We start from the raw sequence: 21,959 nt of genomic DNA on the forward strand, positions 1-21,959 counted from the left end.
TACATCCTTATTATATCTGTGCCCTCTGTCTCTATGCAGAGGTTCTGAGAAGTGTTGAACCCTTTTGTTCTCTTTACTTAAAAGCACCTGTCAAACTGTCAACCTGGGTCAAATATGCCCAGGCTATTATTGGGATTTTAATGCAATAAAGAATAATATTTATCCAAAATGTAAATTGAACACAAGGATTAATGGAAATACTTGGAAATGGAGGGGTTGGTGGGGGCATCTGACTGCTCAAGTTACAAAGGGGTGCGATTAGACCCAATGCATTTGTAGCCCAGGAACTACATTTCCCAGCATCCATTATATAAACTCCGACCCCCAATTAAGTGTTGAATCTCTTGCATTTTTGATTTTGCTTGTAGCACCTGTCACACGTGTGACCTGTGTGACTCTGCGTTCCTTCAATAGAGCCAAAGGAATTGGGACTAACACATTGCATACTCTAAGTTTTAAAATGAGAGTATCTGTCACCACTGCGACTAGAATTTATTCCTGAATGTGCTCCTTAGGCCCATGCTTGTAGACCATGGTACACAGTTCTTCTGCAGTTCTAATTAACATTTTCAGAAATATCTGAATTTGGACCATGGGCTGTAGGTGGTCGCATATGCAGTCAGCATAGCATTTTTGAATGTGGCATTGTAGAGTGACTTATATTCAATTACAATTTCATAAGTTGAGAGTTTAAAAAGAGGCTAGAATCAAGGCTTATATATTTATGCAGTATTTACCTGGATTTATGAGTCATTCATTTTGGGACATGGTGCTTTACTATTGCAGTCCTTTATTTCTGATTTATAGTCTATTCTGTGTCTTCTGGGGACACAATTATGGATGAGTTTGAATGATGAACCTCAAGCACTATATCACAACTGAAAAATACTTAAATGTTAATGTGGATTTGTCAAAATGTCAACATTTTAATATATTCTGGGTACTAAAATACATTTTAATGGTGACACTGGAATTAATGCTGACTTCTATGCAGGCAGTTAGCTGTCTGTATATGAACAAGCTGGAGTCTCTTCCCTCCTGAAGTGTCGTCAGTGAGATGCAAAATCTATCACAGTGTAAACCAGAAAGGTGGTGGGAGTACACACTGAGCCAGAGCTAGCTGTGTTTAGTTTCAGTAAATAGAACTAGTCCATTGAAATGACTCTGTGGTGTCTATTTCTCAGATTGGCTCACAGAGAAGGGGATTTGTTGCCTGTTTTGATTAGCCTACGCAGATACAGCTTCATGAGTAATTATCGTTCAATGGGAATGATTATAATTGGAGGACAGGAAGGGGCCTGTGGGACTCAAAATCCTTGTTAATGATGGGATGTGATTGCAAATGCTGAGACAGCAGAGGAGAGTGACAAACATTTCAGCACAGAGATGAATCAGAGGATTTGTAAAAATGAAAAACTGATATATGTATATATTGTGGTATGCAAAAGTTTTGGACATCCCTGGTGTCACATAGCATGTTCTTGTTGATTTTCTAAGTGAAAAGAAGCTAACAAAATCTCTTCTTTACAGGGAACAAATTTACTTTTTATTTGGTAGATTTAACAGATTGAAAAATAAATGAAACTGTAAATATGACATGCAAAAGTTTAGGCACACTTGTCAGTCAGTACTCACAGTATAACACCTCCTTTGGCAAAAATGTACAGCTTCCAAATGTTTCTTCTCTTTCTGTTCTTGCTTTGGGTTTTTCCACACTCTTCCTTGCAGAACGCTTTTAGCTCAGAAATATTCTTCTTTTTCTTCTAGCATGCACTGCATGTTTTTAGATCTCCCCACTGATTTTCAATAATAATAATAAGTCTGTGGACTGTGAAGACCATTCCAACGCTAATCTTTCATTCCTTTAAATAGTTCATGATTGATTTTGAAGTATGTTTTGGATCATTGCCTTGTTGAAAATATTCAAACTCTTTTCAGTTTCTTCTCTGACTCTGGGACATTAGGACTTGTTGATATTTATTTGAATTCATTCTTCCCTCCACTCACGTGATATTTCCTGTGCCACTGGCTGCAACACAACCCCAAAGCATAATAGATCCACCTTCATTCTTAATGTTTGACAAGGTGTTCTTTTCTTCAAATGTTTCCCCTTTTTTGTGGTTGTGGCCAGAGAGTTTAATTTTTTGTTTCATCAGTGCAGTCCACTTTGTTGGAAAACACCTCTGGCTTATCAAAATGTTGTGTTGCATACTTCAGATGTTGACTTTTGTGATGAGGTCACAGGAAAGGTTTTCCTTCTGACAACTCTTCCATGCAGATCATTATTGTCAATGGCTGCAGATAGATGGCACTAGCTTAGCGCCTACCTTAGGATCTACTCTAATCCATCTGTAGCAAGTGAATTTGTCTAGCATCGTATGTTGATTTTACTCACTTTCCATTAGCATTGTTGCAATAACTTTCTTATGCTTGGCTAATTCTTTAATGGGAAAAGGGCTAGCTATAACTAATTTGACAGTATCTCACTTCCTCAATCTATCACGTCACAAAATATGAAGTAGGTGATCATTCCGAAGATTGTTGTGAAAAGGAGACTGGGCAAAAAGAGTAAGCAGTTAGATTAAGGGCTCATTTCTTGCCCTTATTTTTAAAAAATTGTGTTTTTTTTTTACATTGTGACTCATAATATAGGACACCTACCATTTGGCTGGTGAAATTCATTTTTTAATATTATCAGGTGCTTACCCTTTAACAGTTCCCTTTAACTTCCATTTCTTAATGATGTTTCTGACAGTGGAACTTCCAGGCTTCTCAGCCATAAATCTGAGCTCTCTGTGATGAAACCTTTAATCACTGCCAGTGACAGACTGCTCTCCGCAGGTGTAAAATCAATCCTCCAGCCCTGAGGATGAGATTGGAGGTCAAATAGCCTCCAGGAATTGATCCTCCATTATACTCCTTTCATCAATATTATTTTGCTTACATGAAGCAACATGTCATATGAAAACAATGTTACTGTACGTGTTGTATTGTCCAGCTGTGGGGCGATAAGTACACCCTTTCTATCTATCTATTTTGAATCAACTATTGTTTTTTGCTGTTGTGTCACTGCTATGGCACCTGCATCCATGTACGAAGCAATGCAACTGAAGCATGTGCACCCGTCCATTACAATCATCTGCAGTTGCTCTTTTCCATACTAGTGTCCGCACAGTATACTACAGGACAGCTAGCGTGGATCGGCAAACCCTGCAACTGGTAACCAATACAGCAAATACCTTTTAGCTAATGGGCCCTTATGCAGTGATAAATTTGGGAACCCTGGTTAATGGGAAGAAGCTGACTGACTCCCACCATTGTGAACGCCCAGTCATGGAGTCAGTTAATGACATATCCCAGGCTTAAACTAAGCAATGTCTATGCTATCGAGGTCAGCTTGTGGTCATGACAACAACATGCTAACTGATGACTTACAGGCCGCTGATTGCAGGACATTTAAAGATTAGGGGAAACAAAAATATACTTAGCCATTCCTGCCCACCAACTCTTCACTCTGCAGTGGAGGAAGTGGAACATATGATATGCAATATAGATGCAATATTTAGTGAGATTCGGCTATTGTGCAACAGTCAGTCTACTAGACTGAAACATAAACTTAAGAGCAGATGAAAACCTAATGGATTCATCCATACCAAGATTCCTTTGAAATGCACTGTAAGCAGGAAGAGGGAGGGATTATCATCCAGAGGGGAGTAAACTCATCACAGATGATCCAATACCAGAGGAACTGATGGGTACAACAGATCTCACCCCACCCTTCGCCTTTGGACTTTCCAAAACTGTGTCAACGGTATGCTGCCACATCACTCTCCGTCACCATGACTGCTGAGCAAGAGAGCGACCATGCTGAACTAAAGTACCCACAAGGCCGTGCCGAATCCTCTGTTTTCCCTTCCTTCCTGGTCCCCCCACTCCATATGGTGCTGGTTTAAAAATTAATCCAAAATCCAGACAGTTAGTATGACAGAGAGGAACGGGAGAGGTGAAATTAACGAATTGTGCTCTAATGCATGGGGGAGGATCTCGCGCGAATGCTCACGGGTCGCGCGCTAACTAGCTCCCTGACGTTCGGGCCTGCTTCTCGTCAGAAAGGGGTGTTTACTGCTGACTTCAGACTCCGAGGGTTTCTGTAGTCCGTAGGCTGTAGTATCCCATGCCTGTGAACAGAAAAGCAAACTGTGGCTGCAGTCTTCAGTGACAGGGGTGGTTTGATCTGTGCGATTTGTAACAAAATGCAGATGGCCAACATTATGAGAATGTTTGGTTCTGATTACCAATTACCAAAAAAGTTTTTTTTTCTGACTTAAATGAAGTCCACATGTAATATATCATTGTACAAACAAAATAAATCACTGAGGATTTCATGCTTATTTTATTCAGCATTTATTGAAGCAGTATTGAAATGGCTTGAGGAATAGACTGTTGGATTTGAATTCCATAACCTTTCAGCTTGTTATTTAACTATGTTATATTATTGACTTCATAATAACTCCTGGCAGGGTAAACTATGATGAAGATAGGGCCTCGTGGTGCAGTGACATATTGAAATCTTCATATTTATGAAAATGGCAGTTAATTTCTGCAAAGGTCAGCCGCTAAAATAAATATATTAGCATGAGTTCAAATGTACAATCATCCTGCAAAATTAGAGGATGTCGGGCTGCTTTATAATTACATCTGTTTGAGATTCAGGACCTTTCATCAGAAGATGTGCCTCATGACTGAAAATTCACATTCTGTACGAAGGCATGGCTTCCCAGAGTAATTTGTTTTCTTAATTAGGAATTTGTTCTTCCCAACTGTTTTTGCTGTAGCTACAGGCTTTTTTAATCAGTTGTAATGTCACACATGACAAGTCCTCATTGCCTTGTTTGCCCAAAATGCTCAGGTGAAAGTGTTTTCTGTCATTTTACCCCATGCTTATCAGAGTGTGACGTAGAGAACACCAGATACGACAATAAATATTATCTCCTTTCTCCAGTGCTCCAATTTAGCGGGTCTGTTCATGGCTTAACCATTAAATAGTCAGGTCAGTGAACAGCCACACTAGTCAGATGGCTTTGAGGCCCCAATGGAGATAATTGGTACTTCAAGCCCTGGGTGCCTGAGGCCCAAATAAAACCAGAGTTCTCATAATGATTTGTGTTCCATGATTTATAGCTCAGTCTTGTCTCTTCAGCGAGCTTTCAGTTGTCTTCATGGAGCAGTATCTCTTAAACTTTTGCAAAATGATGTATTTAATTCTCAAAATCTAGTAAGATGTTTCAGTATCTTGTACCCTTTCTGTTCAGAAAAACAAAGAGCAGGATTAGGCTTGGAAAGACTGGTCAAAACAGAGGTAGAGCTCTGTAAATCTGTGGCCCAGGGGAATGCATTAAACTAGATTTATTAAACTTGACAAAAATGAAGTTTGCTAGCCCATCATTATTAAATATTTACTCAAGCAATACATTTTGAATACAAAAACAAACCAAAAAACGAATCTTTATTGCACCATAGCACAAGTCCAAACCACCTACATTCATTTGACAAAAATTTCATTTACTGTCACTGTCACCTTTGGAAAAACAAAGAGTACAGGGTCTACAGATCCAACTGATTGCAAAGTACCGAAGTGGCTATAGGTTATGTCTCCTGTGATGAATGTTTTCACAATGCACATAGCCAAGAGAAGTATCAGTTGATGAGCTGAAAATAAACGGGGTGGAAAACTTCCTTTCAAATTGTTCTTTGGTCTCAATCACTCCTTGATTAACAAGGATGCCAACAATCTGAATGATCAATTTTCTGGTAAACATACAGCATCTTTCTTCACATCATTTTTGAGAGAATAAACAACAAATTACATTTTGAAAAATCAGCTTTAATCAGAAAGTATACACTGAATGGGAAAAAAAAACATCACTGTTTAGCTATGGCATTAGCTTCTAACACAACACATAATAAAGGCTAACTAGCAAAGCATGCACTTCAAGATAATTAAAATTACAAAATCTGTGGCCGATCGTCGATCTTTGCCGTGATTATTCTATGAGTCTGGGTACAGAGAATGAAGGTATTCAAAATTTTAAATGATGTCGATAAAATACTTTGTAAATCAAGTAAAAAGGATTTTATTACTCGCCTGAATGGCGTAAGTGAGGAGAACTGCAATATTGTGATTGCTGTTTTGTAATCAAGGAAAATGAATCAAAACGGGTCAAGGCCAGTGACCAGTTTTTTTTTTCCCACCCCTTCTATTTTAACTTGAACAACCACCACTGGTCAAGAGACAGTATTTTGTGAAAAGGATTACTTTTTATAAGAATGTACTAAGTAGTCAAATAGCTTGGCACCAGTAGATGCCGCCCACTTTCTTAACACTTGTTATTGCTGTAGTTTCGGTAATGCAAATGTATCACACAGACAGATGGTCTGGTCTGAAGGAGGCTATAAGGGTACGTGGTCTTGTGGATGTTTGACTCCTCTGCACTGAAGATCTGAGGCATCTGTGCTGTTCTTACGATGTGTACAGCCCATCCCCGATGTGAAAATCCCGAATGCTTAACGGATGCTAATGTGGAACAGGCTCTCCGCCAGTACCCAGTGGGCCCCTCGAAGACTTAGAGGTGCAGCTGTTTGAAACCGGGAGGGCTGCATGCATGCAGAGTTTCCTAACTGGTTGAGCATATGGCAGCCTTTGCATTGGTTCTGTTTGAGATTGTTGTCAGGAATGTAGCTGTCCGCACGCACTTCTCATGCATTGTATGAGTTACGGTCTCCGATCTGGTCTCAGTGTTCAGTGACTGCTGCCTTGTAACTCAGAGCATTATAGCAATTCTGCCATCTTCACAGGTATCCTTTTGGGCATTCTTCTGCAGTTAAAAAAAACAACTTATTTTTTGTGTGTTTTTGCTCAATTAAACAAAGTCATGTGTAAGGGGTTTACATCTTGATTTTACAGTTCACTTATAGTTTTACTTATTTGCCTCCGTTAAGTGAGCAGTGCTCAGCAAAGCAAGCAGGCAAGCGAACGTGCATCCTTATAATGCTAGTGACCGGACATAATTAAGCGATTTCCTGTTGACTGCCAAGATTAGTCTCTGTGGATGATGTGTTGTTCAGTCCCCCATGTGATGCGTGGTCATTAAGGCGCTAGAATGATGGCCCTTGGCTTTCTCAGATAAATGTAGTTTCTTCTGTACCCCCCTTTCACGATTGGTCCAGGATTGCTGCCTGGCAGTCGGTGTGCATTTGAATGCGGGAATATAATTACACTTATTTGGGAGTCTGTAGATACAGAGTGAGGTTCCAGTAATCACCTCTCGCTGCACTTTTTAAGGGTGGGGAGAGGACTTACGTCATAGAGAACAGCAGTCCTGGGTCACTCACAATCTGCATGTGTTTCAGGCACCGGTCAGCTTCCTGACTCAGATTGCTGTGACATGACCTGCTGACCCGAGGGGCAGTGGTTGTGATCTGTACTGTGCTTTTTACCCCCTCCCTTTCTGGTAGAGGTGCTCAGGGACATCATTTTTGGAGCCTTTTTTTTGGGAGGGGGTAGGGGGGGGTCTCCATGTTCACATCCTGCTTAAGCCATTAAACCTGAAACAATAGCACAGGAAAGGAAGCCAAGGCCTCTGGAATGTCATCACACCCCTGGAGACTTCCTGAGCCACTCGTCCCCGCTACACCAAACATGCCACGCGTCCCTGCTCCGCCAAGCGTGCCACTCACCCATGCTCTACCTAACATGCTGGTCATCACTGCTCCGCCAAGCGTGCCACTCACCCATGCTCTACCTAACATGCTGGTCATCACTGCTCTGCCAAGCATGCCACTCACCCATCCTTTACCTAACATGCTGGTCATCACTGCTCTGCCAAGCGTGCCACTCACCCATGCTCTACCTAACACGCTGGTCATCACTGCTCCCCAAGCTGCCACTCACCCATGCTCTACCTAACATGCTGGTCATCACTCCTCCACCAAGCGTGCCATTCGCCCATGCTCTACCTGACATTCTGGTCATCACTGCTCTGCCAAATGTGCCACTCACCCATGCTCTACCAAACATGCTGGTCATCACTGCTCTGCCAAATGTGCCACTCACCCATCCTCTACCTAACATGCTGGTCATCACTCCTCCACCAAGCGTGCCATTCGCCCATGCTCTACCTAACATGCTGGTCATCACTCCTCCACCAAGCGTGACATTCGCCCATGCTCTACCTAACATGCTGGCCATCACTGCTCTGCTAAATGTGCTGCTCACCCATGCTCTACCTAACACGCCAGTTATCACTGCCCTGCCAAATGTGCCACCACTCCTTCATGCTCTAACTAACATGCTAGTTATCACTGCTCTGCCAAATGTACCACTCACCCATGCTCTACCAAACATGCTAGTTATCACTGCATCAGTTTTTTTCTCTCCTAAACCATCTGTCTCACTGTCTTGGTTTCTGTCTACACCATCTTTGTTTATCCGATTCTGCTCAGCAGTTCTATCTGTTTGGCCTTGATAGCCATGCTTGTCTGTCTGTCTGTCTGTCTGACTCAGCTCACTAAAGTGTCTGTTCCTGATCCTTTGCCTGCCTGCTCCCTATGTGCCTCTGTGTGCTTGGCTCCCCGTTATGTGTGTCTGTGTGCACCATATCTGCTTAGTCTTGGCATCCCATGTGTTTGTTTGTCTTCCGCTTCTCTCCTTTCTCTTTTTTCTCCTTTTGCGTATCTGCAATAACTAGGTGTAATGGCACTTAAGCTGTTTACGTTGGATGCTCCCAATGTTTGTTCATCAGTATCTAGCTGGCTCGCCAAAAGCCTGACATACTTCCCTGCACAGCATAAGAAGCATTTGACTGGAAATTGTGTCATTAACTGTTTGTTGATAGTTGTGTTCATTTTTTTGACAGCTTGGAACCTAGGATCTGTTTTTGTTCTTTATATTATTCTGGGTCGAGGGCCATAAATTATTAAGTTTGTCAGTTACGGGGGAACATGGAAGCATTCTATCTTCATGCTGATTTCCTTTTTAAAAATGATGGTCTTGGTCATGACATAAAATTATCTGCTAAAGATAATATTAACCATGTCATGCACAGTGTCCACTACAGTGGACAGGGCTTTCAAAGTCAATTTTTATTGAGTCAAAAACATTTCTGATCTCCAAACTGCTTGATGGCAGATCTCTTGGACCTTTGCCTAAATTTTGATGTGCTCCATTTTGTTAAATTTGATTAGCCTTTCTAGTTTTGATACATTGAAGGTGAAAATGGTGAGGAGAGGAGGAAACATTCAAAGTACTTCTGGTATAACTCTGAAAACCTTCCATTCAGGAAAAAAGCGCAGGTTAAAAATATATATTCTTGTCAGGTAAGATGCTAGGAGCACTGTAAGTTATGTTTTAAATAAAAAATGACATTAGTTCTTATATTGTGTATGAAATATCTTCTATCCACTCTAGTGGACATCATGTATTAAGAGTTGTAATTTGCATGTGTGGCCTATGTTTTCATAGAGGCAACAAATTTTATGTATCGCTGCTCTGTTTAGCAATAATGAATACATGAAAGGGTTAAACCAGCTCGGGCCGACACTGTTAATAGAACTTTCACAGCCACTGGCGAACGAGGGAGCGATTTGTGGGAGCATGGCTGAGGACCTGCTCCCCGTGATTACCGCATTATGAGAGCTAATTGAGCCGGTGGAGGTTGACACAGAGGAGAGCGTCTGTAGCGGCCATTTCGGTGCGATCGTTATCGCCCCCCGCGTCAGCAGCGAGACTCATGCTGCCCCCTGTCAGCTGTGACAGACCGCAGGACCGGGGCAGCGTCGCAGGCCGGGGAGGCAGACGGGCATTGTGCTGTTTGTGCGCAGAGGTGCCTGGTTAATATCGTCTCCTCCGAACCGCCATTTTCACATCACTGAAGACAGAGTTACCGTAGCATGAGCTACCACCATTTCTCATAGTAAATCCTACAGTGAGAAAACAAGCATGTTAATCTGACTAAAGACTACGGTATATGTATAAGTAGTGGTAAACATCAGCTTCATGGGTGCAGTTTTCTTATTTGAGTAAATTATGTCAATGTGTGATAAAAAAATTTTTAAATGTTATTTGGAAAAAACTGGACTGGTTTCAGTCAACCATAGTCAAATTCAGTCAAAAAATATGAATGTTAAAATAAAATTATGATATGGTCATGAAAAATGTCTATTTTGGATAGAATATCATACATTCGTAAAATTTAAAACAGTTGGTCGGTATTTTTTTAAAATAGTTCTCTCCCCTGTGTCTGTCTCCTGGCAGTTGTGTATGTTTGCTGCTCACGGGCAATTTTTCGGCGGCTGATGTTGCACTTCAATAACTCCACCCTGCCACGGGAGGAGTACGTGTTCTTCTACATCGATATTTTTGGCGACAGCCTGGGCACTGAGCCTGCCTACCCCTGGGCTGGACAGGATACAGATGACAGCAAAGCCAAGGAAGCCTTCCAGGTAAGAGGGAAAAAGAGCCAAAACTTGGCAAGACTCGTCACACATTAGACAAGTGTAACAAAATGTTTCACACTGGGGGCTAACTAAAACTCGACTTTCCTGTGATCTGCAACTGCCATCATTAGTCCTGTAAAGTAGATCCTTCCCTCTCAAACTGCCCTGAACTTGCTATTTCTAGATAATTAAAAGTAACACATATAGTTCAATAAGCCAATAAACCTACCCATGAAATTACGAACTAATCTTTCTTTGGAAGTCCGGTTTACTGATGTGCAATAACTGTGTGCAGTGTGCAATGGTTGGAGGTAGCCATCCTCACTGTCACATCTTAGCCTCTTGAGTATTTTCCGCATTTTTACTCTGGCCGTTCACCTTCTGAAGTAAGCTAATCATCAAACTTTTCATGACTCATAATGTTGCTTAGTTACTAAAAGGAGGACACAGAAGACAGGAGTCAAAGAAATGTGTGCTTCTGGTTGCTCAGCTAAATGATCGCCTTCTTATATGGTTTCAGAAACAGCTGGCTCACCAAAGGTATAGTAAAAATCAACCATTAACAATTTCCCTGAAAAACGTGATGTAATTCCCACTGGTACCACCTCAGCTACTATTTCGGTATTTGCTCATAATTTTTTTTATTTTTTTATTCATGGCTTCAAAAATCCCTGAAATATTCATAAATAAAAAATCCTGCTACAGATTGTTCTAATAATGTATGTACATGTAATCCTTTCTCCTCAGCTTATAGCTAACAGCTGTTCAATGTCAGGAAACAAGTTATTAGTTATTGTAACATATTTGCACATGTACATGTTATTCCAAATGGGGGAAATGCCATATCAAAGTGTCCCTGGGACAAGGGGATATTATTTTAGTAATTTTGAAATCAGCTGTACCTCTGAGACACCCAAAGATAGCGGCAGAACAATCGCCATTTCCTGCTGTTATTGCAGTGCAAAGGGTATTATAAGAGGATGAAATGATGATCTAAATAGTTTTTTTCTCGCTGGAGCAGTTTGGTTTCCTTTTTTTAAAACTTTTTTTTAAAAGCGGCATTTCGAAAAGGCCAGTATAACACTGCAGACCAAGAACTACTGGTCCCTGTGCTCTTCATAATCTTCACAAGCTTCCGAAATGAAAGTGAGATGTGGTATGGAGCACACCTCAAGTTATTTAATCCTTTGTTATATCAAATCGCTGAGGTCAGTCTGTCTTTCAGGAATCAGATTTCAGAACACTGCAGTGCCCAAGCAGTTGTGAGGGGGAAAACACTATTAATTGAATTTACACACCCCGTCCCCCTCCAATTTGGAATGATCCTTCGTGTAATTGGCTCATCCCATCACAGCAGCATCTTCCGTGAATTAGTGAGAGTGCTCATGTGGCCTCCATAACCCATCCAGCCAGCCACCCTGCAAACCACCGGCTGAGCTCTACAGTGGAGGATCACATGACTGGGCGAATCGACCACACGGTGATGCGGGGAACACCCTTCTGACTATAACCCGGCCCTTTCCTGGGAAACATAATAGCCAATTGTGTGTCACCCCATGTGACTTCCATTCACGGTCAGCAATGGCACAGAAAGGAGTGATGAACTTTTTTTTAAAGTTACACAGTATGCTCTGGGGCTTCCGGAGAGAGGCAGGCCCGAGCTCAGAGTAATGTGCTTTGCATGGCTGGCAGAGGACAGAGGAAAATAAAGTTCAGGCTCAAATAGCAGAGGCCTGGCGCAGAGGGGCCATGGGCCCTGGGAACCCAGGGGAGAGGGGGGCCTGCTGCTGAGAGACCTCCATGACCCGTGCCTCACAGCTATCAGCTAAGCTACAGCAAAAAAAAAAAAAGTTTAAAAAAGAAAGAAAAGAAAGAGACACTTAGGGATGAGGAGTGAGCAGAGAACAACTGAAAAGAGGTTTTAGCCAAAGTGAATGGCCGATGAGTTGATGGGGGACGATTGAGGGATGTTTTTGTCCTGTTTTTCTGAATCTGTAATCACTTTGCAAACTACCCCCCTCCTTTGGATGAGATTGATTGCCGAGGGTAAATCCTTCAGAACGAGGGACAGAGGAACAGAGATCAGTGTGTACTGTTTCAATGAAGTCAAGCTTATACGCAGTAATGCAATACGTTTTACAGTAAATACTGTGTCAGTTAAAATGGTTTGCGTGTTTTTTTTTTTTTTTTTACATTTGGTATTTTCATACACATGCAGGGGTAAAAAGGTGGGATTAGCAACATTAGCAGTGAACATCTGTTGTCGTGGACAATTTAAACACAAGAGAATCAGGCTATAGCAGACTTTTTCCAACCCTACACTTGCAGTTCCTGTATCCTGGTAAATAGTTTCAAGTCTAGAAGGACGCCAGGCTACCACTTTTAGGTCTTCTTCGGGTTCCCCCTCCATACCTGCTGCCACACATGTGGTCTGCCCATTGTACGTCGGTTTTTCATGATAACTGCAGTGCATGTTGACCTGTGTGCACACTGACCTACTGATCCGTCTCTCTTTCCCTGTCTCACAGTACGTGAAGATACTGACATACCACGAACCGCAGAATCCTGAGTACAAACAGTTTGTGTCTGACCTGAAAGAGGACTCCAAGAAGATGTTCAATTTCACAGTGCAGGACTCATTGGTGAGAGGAGTGCGGCGGGGCAGGGCGGGTCTGGTTGGGGGGGGGGGGGGTGAAGTAAAGAGTGTTAGACGGGGAAAGAGGAAATGAGGGACATACAAAGGGCAAAATACATAAAAGGCAGGAGATGACAGCAGAGGGAAGCACAGAGGGAGTGAAAGTCAAAGAGGGCGGTACACTGCATGTAGAGAGAGTAGCAATTCTGGAGTGAGAATTCACATATACACAAATCAGAGAACACTGGATCACCCAGGCTGGCGGTGAGAGAAATGCAGGCTGGACCATTATTTTCTGAGCCTGAGAGGGGCCAGGGTCTGAGCTCTCACCGCAGGCCAACACCTATTTTCATAAACAGACATTTTTAATCCAAAGCTGCACTCTTTAGAAGGCTCCGTGCGGTTTTCCTCTATAACTGCAGGCCTTTATTTGCACTCAGCCCCATCCCCTCCGCAGCACCTGAGCTTTGGTAATTAAGGCCGATGTTTTTCCAGCACAAACTGTTCCCTCGCCTGAAAAGCACCTCGTGGAAGAACAATCACCGCATGATAATGGATTCTCAGAAGTGTTCTGGTGCTATTGCATCTTTGTTGTAAAACCAGAACTTCCCATTCAGAAACGAGGCATCTGTCAATCTAATAAATACTGTTATCACTCTCGATAATGGGGCATGTCTGCTCGTTACAGATTACAGCTGGTAATACCCACCAATGATACAGAATTTAAATATAGAATTGTGAGATTGAAAAAACAGACGTGAAATTTGAATATATGGAGAACAAAAACAGACATGAACTAAGACAAAGACATGAATTTGGCTAGTCATATAATTCCTTTAGATTGATTCAATCAGTTGGTTTCAGAAAGTTTATACTAACGGCAGTTATGAGTCCCTTTTTGCACTTCAAGTTCATACATGGTACCATTACAAAGAAAAACCACAACTGCAACAATTCCCAAATTGTGTAGAGGTTTGCATTATAGAAGGAAAACATGGCAAAAAGACAATAAAGGTTTCAAAAAGTGAGGCAAATCAAGTAACTCTGGCAGGCGAAGCTGCCTATGGCTGATTATGTGCCATTGAGCAGGAGAGAAATGGGTAAAGATGTTACTGACAATTACTAAAGGACTAAGTAGAGTAGGCATGGCCTCTCTCTTCATATCACACATTGGTGTTTCCTAATTTAATTTCTAACCCATTTCCATGTCATTGATATTTCACCACCCTATCAATCCTCAGTTGTTATGAAAGGCTGAAATTATTTCAATATATTTAATCAACATAAAAGAAAAGAACATTTTTATCACACAATTAAAAAGGCAAATACATTTCCCTAAACAACTAAAGGCGCAGGGTACTTCCAAACGGTATGCGGACCTCTATCTGTAACGGTTGGATCTACACACCCCATCTTACCTCCCACTCTCAGCTCTGGTTTGAAATGGAGTGGATGTGTGTGGGCTGGCGTGTCAAAGATAATTTAGAACTTGAAGGGAAAAAAAACATTCAATGCCTGATTCATTCACCAGCTAACCTCAGCTGTCCTCTGGGCCTCCCGTGAAAACAATGATATTTGCTAGACTGGTATTTTGTTATGGTGGAATGCACCGCATTTTTTTACCATGCAGTTTAGTCAAATAAATAGAGTTGTGATGAAGAATGCACACCGTGCATGGGGTTATTAGCCCCTGATCCCCCCCCCCCCCCCCTAGAGTAACCTGTGCCCCCTGCCTCGAGAGTTTCTTAACACAAAGGTGGCAAGGCCCCACGGTGAGGACAGAAGACCAAGCCGCAACTGTTCTGGTCATATTTGTGAAGCCAAGGAGTATCGACAGCTTCAAGTAGATATTTGAAATTGCTGTTGTGGATCTGGTCTACACTGGTACTGGTGAGAGAGTAAAAAGAGGAAGTCATAACTGTATTTATGAGTAATATGAACAGGGCCTTAGCAAGGGCAAAAAGATCAAAACGTTAAAGGAAGAGCTTAATTAAAAGACAAAAGGAAGATAAGATAAAAGCCAAAGATTACAGGGAGCAGGGAGATTAATCCATAAAGGTAGCTGAAGCTAGAGTGGTGATGGAGGGGGGAGGGTAAAGCTGGCAGTGGTTATTCTGGAGAATGAAAGAGGTCAACGGAAAAGACGTCACCCCATGTCTTTCATCTCTCCCCCCAGAAGAACATAATATCTGGAGGCTTCTATGACGGGCTGATGCTGTACAGCCATGCCCTGAACGAGACCATGGCCGGGGAAGAGGGTATGCCTCCAGGGACAGCCGTTACCAAGAGGATGTGGAACCGCACCTACTACGGTAAGCAAGGACCCCCTTTAGTTGAATGTATAATTTCTTGCCGTTGACTGATTGAGACGGCCATTCTGGTGGTACCACTGCTGTCCAGCTGAGGCACAAACCGTTAGGTCGGCCTTCTTGAGTTCAGTACTGAACCCATCAAATGGCTCCACTGGCCAAGATGATCAAAACATCTGGACCATCTGAATTCAGACCTAGAATTAGCGTGCAATCACTGAAGGGATAACTTTTCTTTGGCCAGTTTGAGTTTTTTTTTTTTTCTCCTGTGCAACTCATTTCCTGTTATCTTGCATTTACTGGCTTGGGTCAGAGTGTTCCAGTTACAGTGGAAAAGGAATTTTTGAGGATCGGACGAAGCCAGCCAAATGTAATGCATTCTCAAATGCGTCCCTGTACAGGGGTCGCTGCCGGGATTGAGAAGTTATATGAACAGTCATGAAAAACAGAGGCTTGATCTAATTCCTGTATCCGAATAGCAAGGAACCATGAAAAGAGATTAGACAGCCTGGTGTGGAGTGAGAATCAGGTTCTCTGTTCGATATTGGATTAAAGAAGGTGCTTTTGTTTCTTAGCCATGCCGCATAGTTCATAGTTTGTTTGGACTCCCGTTTGGATGAGCAGCTGTTTCTTTTCTTTGTCCACACAAACAGACACACATCCAGAACTGCATACGCTGCTGATTCTGTTATTAAACGCCACCCCGCCCCCTTGTTCTCCTCACCCAGTTTGCTGGTCCTCTGCCAAACGTGAAAAAAAAAGTCCCTCTCCCTAAGCAAATCCATCCTGCCACTGAACTCTGTGAAAACACTTTCCCAATTCCTCAGTGTAATTGATGAGCCATTTATCTAGTCAGGAGAAGCTCTGGTATTCTTTCATGCAGCATTTCCAACATACTTAAAACAGGGTACTGTAGTGTGACTTTCACTCATTCTAAATGGGATCTGAACCAGCAACTTGTTTTCTCTCTTCATTTGAACCAAAGCAGTAACTGGGAACTTTCTCACACATGGGTGTTTCTAACAAAAGCACCAGAGCCAGACGCCATGGCTGGCACTGTGCATCCCACAGTACTTTTGCAGATGTTGCCAAATGAGGGAGCACCCGTGATCCTAGGCAGCCGTGGTGTTGCGTAATAATCCCGGCAAATAACCCGAAGAGCCTTAGTGTAACATAGTGGCTTTGAGAACTTTTTCAAAGGCACCTAGAACTGTCAGCTGGAAAGTATCCATGCTTTTATCTGTGCTGTCATGGATGAACAAATCTTACTAGAGCTCAAAATGAATTTTAAAGTCAGGAACTTTTGAAAATGAAACACACACTGTATTAAAAGGCCACCAGATTTATGACCATTACAAGGCTGATAAATGTTTATTGTTGTTTGTTCGAAAAAGCATTTTTGTGCAGTCTGAGAGCACACCCGTAGGTGGGCCTGAATAATCGACTGAGTAATAATGATTTCTGGAGAAAGAAAGAGGGCTAGACAGGTCAGAACCAAACTCTTTCTGTGGAGCAGGGGCAGTCTTTGTTTTTCTGTTTGGGTATTCAAAGGCCTGCAGACGCAGTGTCTCTCTCATGGCAGGGGTACCCCTTAATCCCCCCCCCCCACTGAAATCCCCCCCAACCACCCCCTGTATGGCTTGCACCATCCCAGATCCACGAGGCAGTGACACGTGTTTGACATTATCAATGCCCTGTAAACAGGATGGAGGTTATGGGCCCCACAGACAGTTGTCATCACTCCCACCTTCCCATCATCCTCTCTGTTTATTGGAACAGCGGAGGGGGTGGGGGTTGCTGTTCTTCCTGTCCAGCCCCCTTGCCATTTTTCTGTCCACAGTTGTTTACTTGATGAGGAATGCCGGGCTGCTGTGTGGGCAAATGGCAGAAATCATTATGCAAGAATGACTTTCTTCAATAATACATTGCAAATGACAATACTAACAAACCCTAGAATTTAAAAATTCAGGATAATCCTACACCAGACCTGGGTCAAACACATATTTGTTTTGGATTCAGATACTTTTCTGTGCTCTGTTGATCTTGCCTGGTGCAACTGAGCCTGCCAGTAGTACCAGAATGTGGGATTTGCAGTTTTTGGGAGTATGTCATGGGTTCCAATACACCAGACAAGCTCAGTTAAGTGTAGAAAAGTATTTGAAGCCAAAACAGACCTACACTGTACAGTTTATGTTTACATCTATTTATGTAATTTCTCTCCGCTTTAATGAACACAAATTAATTCCTTTACATCTTGTTTACTGCATATGAGTCACGTAAGGTTTTAACTTAAAGATTGATGGAATATTCTGTGTATCTCCTGGCAATAGATCTCTTTATGACATCTTGGCAAAACATTCTGAAGCACTCCTACACTGATGACTATGGCACTATTCCTAGGTAGTATGGCCAAAAACAGATATAAATTGATTAAAGACTTAATTTATATTGTTACTGAGTTAATAGTAATACACATAACATCAGAATGGACTGTATGTTCAAAAAATCATCGCGTCAATAGACTAATTAACGAATCTCGACACAAATATAAAATAGAGAGAGCAAAACAGTGCATAGCAGAATGCAGAACAGCCCCGTTTGAGATTACCGAGGCAAGCGGGTGAGAGGTATTCGTCCGCAGGCCTGCGTGTTTGTGCGCGAAGTCAAAAGCAATAAACCGAGGAAAGGAAACGGTGTTACCTGGGTGCCGTTCCGAATCAGAGGCTCGGGCCGCCGCTCTCGGACTGTTTGCTGTGCACTTCCTCCCAGCGTCGGCGGCTGTCCTTCGGCTCGCCGTTATCTCCCCGCGACCGTGTGACTTTTCCCTCTCGTGCCTGTACGTCCTCTCGTTTTTTTATCTGCCGCCTAAATCTCTTCCATCAGTACGAGCAGCGAGGTCCAAAGTGCAAGTACCGTAATAAGCACTTCACTGAGATTAGCGTGGAGGCAAATAGTAAAAAGGAAGGAAGAGAATAATTGGGTCGCATCCACACAAGGCACAGTTTTGATTGAGATTTCAGCTGGTGATTTTTAGTTTCGAAATTCAGTATCATGTGATTCTTTGTGTTCCATCTCTGTAGCTTTCATTGTACCCATAACACACTTTTCAGACGTTAAGTTATTGAGTGCCAAAATTTTATTCCATGGATCAATTCTGCAGGAGAGTGAGAAGCTATTATCTACTGTAGAACCAAATGGCCCCCCTCCAAATCACAAACATCTGAATTTGGACTTCTTAATGTTTTATGATTATACTGTTGGTGACAGGCAGCACTTCAATGGGGTATCAATGGGGTGGGGGGTGGTCTAGGAATTAATGAGTTGTCAGTTCCAGTAGGTTTTTGCTTATGCTATTTTTAAATGTGGCCCTCCTCCCCCAGTTAAAAATAAGTAATATTCACTTTGTCTTCCGTTCAGTGTTTTATTTTGTCTGTATTTACGTATCTGTATTTTCTCAAGTCCTGCAAGTCTTCCTCTCTCATTATCTGCCCCCTCTCTCCCTAAGTATTCCTTTGCCACTTCCTTGGTGTTTATTTCTCTCCTTTCCTCGGCTATTTTCTCTGTCCGTCTCCATTAGTGGCCACACTCTGTACTCCAGCTGCACTTCTCCGTCCTGCTCCCCTCCCCTTCCAGCTGCACTCTCACTGAAGCATACATCTCTGTGTGGTCACCACACAAAAGGCCCCTGCACTGCAGAATTAGCAAAAAGGGACGAAAATCTAATCAGGCAAAGCCAGGCCTCCAGTAATGGTTTAGCAGTGTGTGCTGCTCTGACAGTGTCCCTCCAATCTCTGTTGCTTCCCTCAACAACTCCTTTCCCCCCACGTCCCTGCTCTCCATCTATGTCATCTTCCCTCATCTTCATCACAATCTTCCCCCCTCCTCCTCCTCCTCCTCATCCATCACCTCTTCCCTTCTTTCATCTCTACCCACTCCTTCTCTCCTCCACTCCTCGGAAAGGGTTCTCTGTTTCCTGAGTGTGTCGTAACTGACGGCAGGAGCTCTCGGCCTGGCCCTCGGTAATAACAAAGGAGTGGTCTTCCTAATGGCCTCTGTCACTCTGGCGGCGAAGCTGGGCGAACCAGCCGGAGCTCTGTGCAACCTGGGTGCCATGAAGTAATGGTGCAGTGCTAGCTCTGGCCCATGCTGATTTAAATCCTCTTTGGGGAAAAGCACGGGGGAAACGTAACCCTTGGGGTTCCATCTCTTCATCAGCCTCTTGAAGGACAGGACCAATGATCAAGTGAAGTCATACCATCCGAAATGGTGAAGAAAAGATAGAGAAAAACAGTGAATTTACCGTGTGTAGTAAACTCGGATAATGTCACACTAATGGACAGGGCGTCAACAATTACGATCACTCAGATCTGCGGTAGGTGTGCCAGTCTCCCCTAGTGTAATCCATGCTAGGAGATCCTCCAGACCAGGACATGCAATTGCCTGGATGTTCAAAATGCACCCTGCAGGTATCACCAGATACCTGGTGAAGCCTGTAGGGTGGGCAACTCTCAAGCCACAAATGAGCCCCCTGAACTGCTGGGGGTTGAACTCCCATACCATGGTACCTTTTGAGCCGCGATCCCTTCATTATCTGCGATCCCTCCTCCCTCCCAGTCTGAATAAAGTGAAAACATATAAAAAGGGACTGGGCTGCCTTAAACCTGTATAGGGGCCAGCTGCCACACCACCCTGCAGGCTTCCCATGCTGAGCAGATGAAGCTAAGTGCCATTGGCTTCGGTTAGTACAGGGGTGTCCAATCATATCCGAAAAGGGCCAATTTGGGTCCAGGTTTTTATTTTAGCCCAGCACTAAGACGCCTGATTCTACTCATTAAGGTCTTGATTGACCATGATTAGTATAATTAATTGACTGAAATCCCAAGATCCTCCTCTGCACGCGCAGTGGCTGACTAGCCACCCAGTCCTTTTCATTCCTGACCCTCCTTGATTGGACAAAAGGGGGTAAAAAAAAATGTTATTCTAGACATGATTTAAGAAGGCAATTTGCAATAAAAAAAAAAAAAACCTTGGTGGCATTACTCAGGCACTGAATACATTTTCCATTTAAAAAAATTAAAATTAAAAAATTAAAAAAATAATTTGCTTAATCCGTTTAGTGGCAACGGGCTAATTTAAAAAATGCGCATTGTAGCTGGAATGACTTTGTTTTTTGCAGGTTCTGCTGTTTTGCAGCCCAGGTGCTGCCCTACTTATGAGGGCTCTGTGGGAGGATCTGTGGGCTGAATCAGCAGGCAATAAATACAGCAGGGAGATGTCACACATTCAAAGGAAAAGGAGCACACGGATGAGAGGAAATACCTAGAAATACACAGCAGCAATTAGGCTACACTTTATGGACTTTCCACGGACTTTACACAGTCATTCCAAAGCAATGCCGTGTTTGTCTTTCTTGTGTTTGCCTGTTCACACCCTGCTGGAGAAAAAATATTTTTATCTTCTCAGAAACAACAACGGCAGCCGTTTTGACCAATCTGGGAAGGTACAATAACCTTTGCCATTCAAAACAAGCAAAACCAGTGTCCCAATGTCCATCCTTAAGCCCTCAACGCCTAAAGTCTAAGTACTCACACAGTTTCCAATGTGCATTAGGGTAATTTTTCAGAGTTTGAGTGTACACCTGACCAGACTGTAAAATGACATTATCACCTATGTATCTGACTTAACGTGCTTCATTTAAACATGGCCCTGGTGCCAGTTATCTGAATGATGTTTGCTCCTCAGTCCTCATGTTTGTTAGGTTGCACTCTTCTATTACTGTAGATTAGAGCAAGTTAGTTAAAGTGGGACAAATACTTGCCTATGAGGCAAGCCTAGCTTCTGATTAATAACTGTTACATAAAAACATGACATCATAGCTGTTCAATAGGTTATAACCTTCTCCACTATTTACTTCTGTTGATTAATTGAAATTAAGGCTGCTATGTTATAGTGTTGGCTCCTGGTTGTCATTTGATTCTGGAACATCATGGCAATGTAAAGAAATATGGGCAGTGGGCAATGGGCAAAGAATTATGGGTAATTCTCTTCATCAAAGTGTCTGGAGATCCAGACATCAGAAAAGTGCTCATTAAGTACTCATTAAGAGCAGTTTCACGCCCTGCGACACTTACAAAGCTTCTTATATGACACAACCTTAGCTGTCACTCACTCAGCTGTGAATGTGCATTGAATTACAGTATGTGAGGGCTCAAGGGTAGATTTTGGGACGGAGGAAACATTGAAAGTCAGTTCTCCGATGCTCTCAGCCGACCTCTGACTCGCTGATGTCCTTTCTACTGGTACTGTTGATCAAAAAGGTTCCAGGGTTCGGGTACCGATTCCCTCATCTTGTACACTACAGCATGATTGCAATGCAAAATAAGTTAGCCTATTGCTAATGACTAGAAATAGGTGGAGAGGAAAGGCGAAAATACGTATTGAACTGGTAAGCGCAATTACATAAGCTTATTTTCCTTCAAAAAGAAAGGACAAGGACATTTGATTTAAGAGAGTTGGGCATG

General features: G+C 42.6%; 1 protein-coding gene across 4 annotated transcripts in view; it reads left to right on the forward strand.

Annotated features, from left to right (window-relative positions):
• npr1b (natriuretic peptide receptor 1b) overlaps positions 1–21,959 on the forward strand; it is a 73,167-nt gene that overhangs the window by 16,767 nt on the left and 34,441 nt on the right. For all 4 annotated transcript variants that reach the window (XM_064353159.1, XM_064353148.1, XM_064353136.1 and 1 more), the window contains 3 exons: positions 10,313–10,500; positions 13,023–13,136; positions 15,306–15,441. In XM_064353159.1, the coding sequence (XP_064209229.1) occupies positions 10,313–10,500; positions 13,023–13,136; positions 15,306–15,441 (438 nt within the window). The remainder of the gene's footprint in view (positions 1–10,312; positions 10,501–13,022; positions 13,137–15,305; positions 15,442–21,959) is intronic.

This window comes from Anguilla rostrata, chromosome 1 (genome assembly GCF_018555375.3).
Source record: "Anguilla rostrata isolate EN2019 chromosome 1, ASM1855537v3, whole genome shotgun sequence".
NCBI classification, from domain to species: domain Eukaryota; kingdom Metazoa; phylum Chordata; class Actinopteri; order Anguilliformes; family Anguillidae; genus Anguilla; species Anguilla rostrata.